The following is a 9,528-nucleotide window of genomic DNA, read 5'->3' as shown; positions in this document are numbered from 1 at the left end:
CCCCGCCCCGTTCTGACATACATCACCACCAGAGCCCCTCCCCCTCCTCCCACATCTTCCAAGAACACTTTCTTTCCTCCTCTCCTCTCTTCGCCTCTTCTCTTCTCCCTCCCTCCCAACCTCGCTGCGCTCCGCGTGCGCTCAACTGCACCAATTTCAGATGTATCCCCGTCGGGCAGCGTGAAGTGCGTTTCCCGAAAGAATAAAAGTTCAAATGAAGGAAGAAAAGTTGAACTAGGCTAGAACGGGCGGCTACAGAAAGGAATACAGTGCGCTGAAAAAGAATGGGCTCCCTGCTGAGCGGCGCCGCGTCCCCACTCCTGACATCACTGCTGGCCTTCATTTTCTGGGGATTTTCTTGCGTCTGGACTGAGGACTTGAGGGAGCGAGACTCGTTGTGCAATGCGGACGGCTGCCTGGTGCTCTACTTCCAGCGAAAGACCTTCTTGGACTCATGGAGGGCCTGCAAGGAGAAGGGCGGCGACCTGGCCACCCTAAAACGCCAGGTGGACGCCGCCGCCGTCCACGCTCTCTTCACCACGGTGGACTTGCGCCACTCGCGCACCAAAGTCCAAGTCTGGATCGGGCTGCAGCGCCAACCCCGCCAGTGCACCGCCTCGCGACCCCTTCGGGGTTTCTCGTGGACGACGGGTGACCAGGACACAGAATATACAAACTGGCAGAGAGAGTACTCGCACGCCATGTGCTCGGTGCCCCGCTGCGTGGTTATGGGGTACAACACTCAGGATCCGAGCGAAAACTTGAAATGGCTGGATGGCTCCTGCTCCGTCCCTGTGGATGGTTATCTGTGCCACTATGCCTACAAAGGAATGTGCCCCGCCTTGTGGAGCGAGGGCTCCGGCAACGCCTTTTATGCCACGCCGTTTGGCCTTCTCAGCACCCTCCTGACCCACGTACCCTTGGGATCTGTGGCGACCGTGCCTTGCGAGACGGAACAGCAGTCGGTACTGTGCCTTTTGAGGGAAGACGGTTCAGCGGGGTGGTCCAGGGATTCCCCTCTCTGCTCCGATCCCCCCGCGTCGCACGACTGGTGCCAGGAGAATAACGGCGGCTGCGAGCATTTCTGCAGGCAAGCCGGCGCGCACCCGTACTGCGAGTGCGCCGAAGGCTACCAGCTCGGAGACGATGGGCAAAGCTGCGTACTTTCCGACGCTTGCCAAGAGGCCAACTGCCAGGTTGAGTGTGTGCCTCTATCGGAGGGCTACCGTTGCGCCTGCCCTGACGGTTACATGCTGGCTCCGGATGAACACGGCTGTCTGGACGTGGACGAGTGCCTCCAGAGTCCCTGCGAGCACAGTTGCGTCAACTCTCCCGGGAGCTTTGAATGTCGCTGTCAGGAGGGTTACCTCCTCAACGATGAGGGGATCTGCGAGGATCTGGACGAATGTCAAAGTCATCCGTGCGAACACTCCTGCGAGAACACGGAGGGCTCCTTCCTTTGCCACTGCCATTACGGGTTCTCGCCGCAGCCCGAGGACCGCAGTCGGTGCCAAGACACGGACGAGTGCCAGATACCAGGAACCTGCGAGCACATGTGTTTCAACTACGAGGGCGGCTTCGAGTGCTATTGTAAGGAAGGCTACCAACTCGTCATGTCTGACTCGTCTTCGTGTCAGAAGATTGGTGACCAATCCGCCGTCACGCCGCCGTTTCCGTGGGTCACACCACAGCCCGGACCCGAATGGGATCCTATGGACTACAATTGGCCCCCACAGCCAGGGCAAACCGTTTGGGAACCAGAGGGGGATCAGACGCTTGACTGGTTGACTGACCCTCCCAAAGTTTGGGGATCTGATGTCATATGGGTGACCAGCGCGCCTCAGGAGGACTTTGTTCATCCAGCGCCAGAGACTGTGACCGAGGCGGTCAATGTTGATGGCCGCGCTGACCTTTTGCCAACTGCTATCACGACCACACCTGCCCTGACGCACCCGCCCACCGTCTCCAGCACCTCTCTTTACTTGTATGAAGATGAGGATGAGGAAGAAGAGCAGGAGACCACTCCTTTCCCCTTTTCTTCTACCTCTACCCTCTCAGAGGGAGCTGGGAATTGGTGGGCGGGGTTCTCAACGGTGCTCCAGAACCAAGGAAATCCAGAGGATAAAGTCACAGTGTCTGACATGCTGACTGATTCCGCTTACCGCAATCCGTCAGAGAAAGAAAAACAATCCCCAGAGGAAGAAAAGAAAGAGAAGGACGCGAACGATGCGGCGACCACCACCGAAGATGCGCCCGCTTGGATCATTCCCACTCAGCCGCCCACGATCAACCACTCGGATTCTGTTCAGGAGGGCAGGGGGCCGAGTCAGAGTAGCACCTGGCTCCTGGTGGGCCTCTTGGTGCCCATCTGTATCTTTGTCGTGTTAATGGTCGTTCTGGGGATCATCTACTGCACCCGCTGCGCGGTACGGCCTCGGAGCAAGACCGGCACCGACTGCTACCACTGGATCTCTGGCGCTCATGATAAACAGGGGGCGGCCGGCCCTTCGTCAGGGGTCAAGAGTCATGTCTAATTAGAGCGCAGCCAAGTTGGCTTGACCTAAAAAAAAAAAAAAAAAACACTCAACGTGAAAACGCACGCTGATTGGAATAAGTCGACTCATGGTGTCAGCCTCCTGTCGTTAAATATCGCGCGATCATATCCGTTGATGTAGCAGGTGAGAGACACTGAAAACGTTTTCTTTTTGTGTCGTTGCTTCGCTTGTATGTTGCAAACACTGACCACTTGATTCCCCCCACCCCCGCCCTCCCAATTTCTCAACTGAAGAGAACTGTCAACTCCATGAATGATTGATGACATCGAGGTACGGTTTGCTCGCAAGTGCAGTAAACGGGGAATTGTTGTCATGAGCAGTTCTTTGGTTTGGAGCCAAAAGTTCCATCGGTTGTGGATTATTTTATCCTCGACAAGACCGGCCACAAAAGTGGCATGAAATGCAAAGGAATGTATAGAATGTTAATTTTACCAGCAATTTTTCTTTCTTTTGTGATTTGCCTTAAAAAAAAAAAAAAAAAGTTTTGTGGCGCAGATGTCTGAAGGGTGTTTCTTTATTTTAACCTTGACTTGGGCAGTCAGTCCCAGAGTCATCCTAAATTCATCAAGACCCGCCCCTCCTCTCCACCTCCATCTCATTGAGCCTGGAATGTTTTCCGACCACGTTGAATCACATCCAGCTGTTTGAAACGGAAGACAATCAACAAAGGCTCTCACAACAAAACACGTACAAACAAATGCGTTGAAATTTGCAACAAACTTTTTTTTTCCCCCCCGAGGACTCCAGGAATGGTTTCACTTTTTCACGTTGACAAATAACGTTGTGATCGCTTACTGTGAACGGGAAAAAAAAAAGAAATAAAAATGTCCTTTTGATTTTATTTCCCCCGCCATAAAGGCTATGTGCGTGCGTGACTGTTTGATATTGTCATTAAACAAGTCGAACTTTTATATCTTCAGCCATAAAAACGATGCCCGTCTGTGAACAATTGTTGTCGACTTTGAACAAGTTCAACTTTTACACGCTCAGTAAAAGCCACAGCGCGGACGACTTTGACGAATGTGTGACATTGTTGGTGACGACATTGCTGCTGCAAATTCCACAGATGCCTTTTAACTTTTGCGGGGTTGCTCTTAGTTTTGTATTGGGCTAATGAAAAACAGCGTTTGGCCTTTTGAACAGCGACGCAATGGAGGCGGAGCTTGCTGGCTATCGGGGCGGTCATCTGATCTTGTCACTTTTAAATTGAAGGATTTATTTCAATGTCATATTATGATACACGACTTAAATGCGCTTTAAAATGAATGTCCTGTCCTTGTGAGGAAGTCCAGCAGAACTTGGACTAATACCTAAAATGATTTGGATGTACTGAAAGTGAAGTGGTCTTTTCAACTTGAAATCTTTCATGTACATTTCTTAGGCTTTATACGCACATTCGGCGGCACTGTTAGCCGGCTATCGTCATGCGTTCATATTTTGAAGGGAACTTGAGGACCGACCGGGTTAAAGACCTTTGGAGCTGTTTGAACATCACATTGTGAGGTACTCTTGCGAAAGGCGACCGAAGAGCAGGCGTGTGGAGGGCATTGTTGTTCCGAATTATGTGTGATTCCATTCAAGAACGAAGAGGTATTGTCAGACAGCAGCGCTGATAGAAAACACATGCGAGATGTTTACGTCCACGGCCATCCTCCAAGCCTTTCGTGACCCCTCGCTGTGTTCCCAGCAATGGTGATAAAACAGATGTGTGTATGTGTGTGTGCGCACCTCTTGTCTGTGCGTGAAGGGGGGGCTTGTTGAAAGAAACGGGGTCATTGCTTCATCAAGTCCATCTAATTTCTCTCTTCCTGGCGAGGATTGACAAAAAATGCAAGAAGTATCTCAGAGCAAAAGATGGTTGTAATCGTTGACATTCGATGCACTGCACTGACGTGAATGTAATCTAAATTCAAATCATTTGGACCTGAAAGCTTGTTCACTTGTTAATTTTGTGTGTATGCGTGTGTGTGTGTGTGTGTGTGTGTGTGTGTGTGCGTGCGTGCGTGCGTGCGTGCGTGCGTGTGTGCGCGTGTGTGTGTGTGTGTGTGTGCGTGTGTGTGTGTGAGAGAGAGAGAAAGAGAGAGACTCATTTGCAAATGAAAAGTGCTTTTACGGCCTTGTGGTTTTATTTAAATAATAAAGCTGCCACAGCAATTACGGAAACATTATATATACATGAACCACGGCTGTACTTGCCAATGTAAACATGTTCACCAATGTAATCATGTAAACAAAGTGTGCATTTAGCCTTCTGTACATTCAAGCAAGCATTTGAAGACCGGAACAAAATATATAGTAAATCTACTTTATATGTTACAAACACACACTCGTGCATATCTATCTATCTATCTATCTATCTATCTATCTATCTATCTATCTATCTATCTATCTATCTATCTATCTATCTATCTATCTATCTATCTATCTATCTGTCTGTCTGTCTGTCTGTCTGTCTGTCTGTCTGTCTATCTACAGTGTATCGCTATTCCAGCTAGCTAGCTAGCTATTCCGGTTATCTATTCTAGCTAGCTAGCTACCTGCCTATTCTAGCTTGCTCGCTATCTATTCTAGCTAGCTAGCTATCTAGTGATCTATCTATCTCATCTCTATGTGAATTGAAATGCCATTAATCTATTCAAGCCACCCAAAATACATTTTTTTCGTTGGTTTATAACGAAGAAAATACATGAAAACAGAATAAAAGAGAATTTTAAGAAAGAACCTGCTCTTCTAAAGGCTAATTACTTCACATTCGGTAGGACTTGTGTTAGATGTGTGCCTTTGAGGGCTATGGCCTCGTGTGTGAGGTCAGGACCTGGAGTCAGGGTTAGTCTGGAAGAAGCATCTGGGAGTGAGTTGTTGGCCTTCCAACAGCTCCTTGCTGGTGCTCTCGTTTCATATCGGTGTTTTGACCATCTCGTTCAGTGAACGTCTGAAAGTGCGTTGGTGACTACAGCTTGTCCACATCACAGTACAGTACCTTAATTGCTCCATCCCCCCCCCCCCACCCCCCCGTTTCACTCAATTGGCCACATATCTGAGGCCAGCTGGTACTTGCAACATAAAGCAAAATAAATAAATCAGTGGAGAGATGGCGCCTCAATCAAAAAAGCCGTAACTTGGAGAACTGCTAAGTCTTGGTGCTACTGTCTTTCCAGTACAGTGAAAACACACAGACAGTTTTTGATCTCGACATTCACTGAAATATCAAGCTCTTGGATGAACAATTCTTGGATGCTCTCCCCGCTCATCTAACCCACAGAGTTTGGTTCGTTTATTTTGGGCCCGAACACTGCGAACTTTCTTTTGGGAAATGTCTTCAGACGGCGGTGGTGCGTGAGGTATATGTTCCGTTGTGAAACACCGCATCAGAGGCAGTGAAATTTTTGTGGAAATCCAGCTGGGCGCACGTGCCTTGTCCCCTGGCCGCCACAGCACAGTAGTCCACCTGCTCAGCATCCACGCCGGACTCCAGCCAGCGAAAACACACGATGCGCTGGAAGGAGCGGCGGAAGTGATCCGACACGAAGCCGTAGAGGATGGGATTGGCGCTGCTGTTCGCGTAGCTGAGGATGACAAAAAGCTGGGTGACCATGGGGTGCGGCGGCCGGTGGAAGACACTGACCAGCTGGACGACGTAAAAGGGCATCCAGCAGAGGATGAACACGGCCACCACCAGCAGCACCATGCGGGTGATCTTCTTCTCGGAATTCCGCCGTTGAAGCCACCCAGCTTTTAGCCCCACCGCTCGCATCCTGGCCACCATGAGGCAATAGCACAAACATATGGCCCCCACGGGAAGAAGGAAGCCCAAAAGAAAGGTATAGACCACAAAGGCTTCGGACCAGGATTCCTCCGGCCACAGGAAGTTACAGTCCACGGCGCCGTCCTCGGCCGGGACGGTGTCCGCAAAGATGATGATGGGCAGGATGACCACCAACGACAGCCCCCAGATGCAAACGTTGACCATTTTGGCCACGGTGGGTCGGCGGTAGCGCGCCGCCTTGATGGGGTGAACCACGGCCACGTAGCGGTCCACGCTCAACACGGTAAGACAGAAGATGGACGTGAACATGTTGATGCCGTCCACGCTCAGCACCAGCCGGCACATGAACGAGCCGAAGGGCCAGTGACGCACGGCGGCCGACGTGGCGAAAAAGGGCACGCTCAGCATGAACAGCTCGTCGGCGATGGCCAAGTTGAGGATGTAAATGTTCGTAGCCGTCTTCATTTTGGCGTACTTGAGAATGACATAAATGACCATGGCGTTGCCCGTGAGGCCCACGCAGCAGACCAGAGCGTAGATGGACGGGATGATGATTTTACTGCCATCGGGATCCGTGTAGTAGTCCTCATAGTCGGCACTCGCGTTTGATGCCAGGCTCGTCGGCTCGGCCGTAAAGCTCTCGTTCGAATCCATGATCACGAGCTACACTCTGCTTGATCCGAAGCGTTACGGCGGCTCAAATGCTGTCGCTGCTCGTGCTCCTGAATAGACAATAAAAGGGAGGTTATCAATCATTCGTCTGCTGATGGCCTCGTAGCTTTGTCTTCCGCGTGTGCCAAATCTGCCAAATTTACAGAGTCGGGCGGCGTAGCTTCGACTCGACACACTGCTGCAAATCAGTTTGGGGTTTTTTTCTGCGAGCTCCAAGACACCCTTCAAGTTCCCTCAACCTGCTTTAACGTGTCCACCGACCCGCTTTTGAAGTTGCATTAGCGACCTGCGCCGAATGGAATATGCAAAGAGCGACGAGGGGGCTGCGGGGGCGAGAGAGCGAGAGCTGCTTTAATGCTGGCCTCAATTATCTTTTTTTCTACAGAATTACGGTAGTAGCCAGGACAACACATCCAGGAATAAAATCAGGTTGGGGGGAGTGGGGGAGAAATCATCATCTTGTCAATGCATCCTCAATTAAATCCAGGGCGTTGATGTGAGATTAACTCCTTCGCACCAGTTCCTCTCCTGGAGCTAAACGCCGTGCACTTGTGCACCTCCGACAACAACAATTATCCACACCCATTGAACGTGATGTCAATTTGGAGAGTCAATTTGTGCGCGACACAGGGAAAATAATGATCCGGCGCAATGCGAGTGTAATCCGTCCCTCATCTTGCATCAATGAAGACAAACATGCCCTGAAGCGAAAGCGACCGCCGGGATGACGCCGGGTCACAATTTTAACCTTGTGAGTCCGTTATGAGGAGACGTCATTGCCCGCTCAATTCAAGTCAGCCGCTCACGTAAATATGAAGTCAGCTTCCAAATAAGCATCTGAACCCGTCAACAAGACGCATTCAGCTCATGAAGTGGATCTGGAAATATGCGGTCCCTCTGTCCGACCTCACCTGTCCTATCTTACCTGTCCTAGCCCACCTGTCTTACTGGCTACCCTTGCGTCCCTACATCCGATCCACCTGTTCAACCTTCTTCCCTTCTCATCATGCGCTACCTTCCTACCGCATTTGCCCGATCTTACATTCCTATTGCACATTTCTCAGCCCACTTGTGCTTCCCTACCGACCAGTCTGGATGCAACGGTTTCTCTCATGCCTTTCGGATTCAGCGCGTCTTCACTGAGTTTGCAACCATCGTTGTCCGCTACGCGCTATTTCCTCACCTTCCAGCTCCTCTGGTCACTGCGATGCTTCCAGCGACCGGTCCACGAGTTGCATGCATCCTGTGCCGGTCTAGTACGTCCTCTTGAGTGTGCCAGCATCCGACTGCTGTGTGAGCAGCTTCATGCCACCTCTCGTCTCTCCTCCTCGATCCTCCCTCTCTTGTTTATTTAGCATGCAGTCTCAGTCTCCCATCCCTTCTTGCCGTCTTTTCGCCAAGCTCCATATATTTTAGTGTTTCAGGTCTCCACGTCTGCCTGCTGCATGAAAATGTGCGTCTTTAGCTCACGGTTGTGCGTACATGCGAAATAATCTTGAAAGAGGATTGAGGGGCCCGTTTTGCAGAGAGGAGAGCTTCATTTACCATTCGAGAAGACATTTGATTTACATTAAAGGGGAAGTCTAGTCAAAAATGGGTTTGACATGAATTTGTTGTTTGCGCAACGGAGAATTCTGATTAATATGACGTTTGTGGAAGATGATTTCAGCAGAAGAATCCATCTGTTTTTACCCAACTCAGGGGACGGCCGGTTCGCCACTTGCTGTCGCCTGAAAATGACATCACAGTTGCTCTGGTAACAGCCGCCACAGCTCACCTGTTTTCTAGGTTTGGTCATGTGATGTTTGCATGACTTTTTTTTCCCAGCAGATCCAAAATCCGCCTGATTCTTGGCATCCCTGTGGTGATCTGGTTCTTTATTTTATTTGAATGCAGAAACAATACAATACAGCCAGATTTATATAGCGCTTACACAACAGTTGCAGTTGTACCAAAACGCTTTACAAAACAGTTAAACCCTCACAGTCACGGTGCTGTGGTGCGTTTTTTTTTTTGGGGGGGGGGTGAACTTGACACATTTGCTGATGGGGACGTGTTGTCCATGGTTTGCATTTCAATGTCATGTTGCATGGCTTTGCGCTTGAGTTGCAGTGAGGTGGGATGAAGGTGTCAATGTCAGCTCCACGTCCTCCACGTTTTGTCTTATCCTTCCTCTTGTGTGCAAAACGACCATGCAGTGACTCTGGATTAGTCACATTGTGTTCCAATGTGTCATGGTTGACGGTGATGAATGCATGCTTGAATCTTTTGACACGCTGCAGCTCAAAGTCGGGCAAAGAACCATTCATCCATCAGCTTCATTTCATGTGTGCCAATGTTTCGGCCAGTTGTTCTTGACTAGATGTTGTGCAAGGGTGCAGCGCCTCCTACAGTTAGCAGTTAGCACAACAGCTAACTGTTAATGCTTGGTTGAGGTGTCAAAATCATTTTCGTGCAGGCCATATTGAAGTTTTGGGCTGTCCTGATGGCAAATCGTGTGTGTGTGTGTGTGTGTGTGTGTGTGTGTGTGTGTGT

At 50.2% G+C, this 9,528-nt stretch overlaps 2 protein-coding genes and 1 long non-coding RNA gene across 3 annotated transcripts in view; 1 reads left to right on the top strand and 2 right to left on the bottom strand.

Annotated features, from left to right (window-relative positions):
* LOC109516595 (uncharacterized) overlaps positions 1–9,490 on the bottom strand; it is an 11,111-nt gene extending 1,621 nt beyond the window's left edge. Inside the window, exon 1 of the long non-coding RNA XR_002168364.1 lies at positions 8,620–9,490. This is a non-coding gene — a long non-coding RNA (uncharacterized LOC109516595). The remainder of the gene's footprint in view (positions 1–8,619) is intronic.
* cd248a (CD248 molecule, endosialin a) lies at positions 65–3,485 on the top strand. The gene has a single exon (XM_019871285.1). The coding sequence runs from the start codon at positions 285–287 to the stop codon at positions 2,532–2,534; it is 2,250 nt and encodes a 749-aa protein (XP_019726844.1). The 5' UTR covers positions 65–284; the 3' UTR covers positions 2,535–3,485.
* On the bottom strand, positions 5,205–8,623 carry sstr1b (somatostatin receptor 1b). The gene is made up of 2 exons (XM_019871286.1): positions 8,177–8,623; positions 5,205–7,043 (listed from the first exon to the last, which is right to left on the bottom strand). The coding sequence occupies exon 2, from the start codon at positions 6,973–6,975 to the stop codon at positions 5,875–5,877; it is 1,101 nt and encodes a 366-aa protein (XP_019726845.1). The 5' UTR covers positions 6,976–7,043; positions 8,177–8,623; the 3' UTR covers positions 5,205–5,874.
* Positions 9,491–9,528: the final 38 nt, after the last annotated feature.

Source organism: Hippocampus comes, unplaced genomic scaffold, assembly GCF_001891065.2.
Source record: "Hippocampus comes isolate QL1 unplaced genomic scaffold, H_comes_QL1_v1.1 scaffold83, whole genome shotgun sequence".
Classification (NCBI taxonomy): domain Eukaryota; kingdom Metazoa; phylum Chordata; class Actinopteri; order Syngnathiformes; family Syngnathidae; genus Hippocampus; species Hippocampus comes.
Note: the sequence above shows the minus strand (reverse complement) of the source record. Positions and strands in the feature narration are given on the sequence as shown.

Bases quoted from the DNA above. Each gene is read 5' to 3' on its own strand.
- sstr1b (XM_019871286.1), bottom strand. From the start codon at position 6,975: ATGGATTCGAACGAGAGCTTTACGGCCGAGCCGACGAGCCTGGCATCA.
- cd248a (XM_019871285.1), top strand. From the start codon at position 285: ATGGGCTCCCTGCTGAGCGGCGCCGCGTCCCCACTCCTGACATCACTG.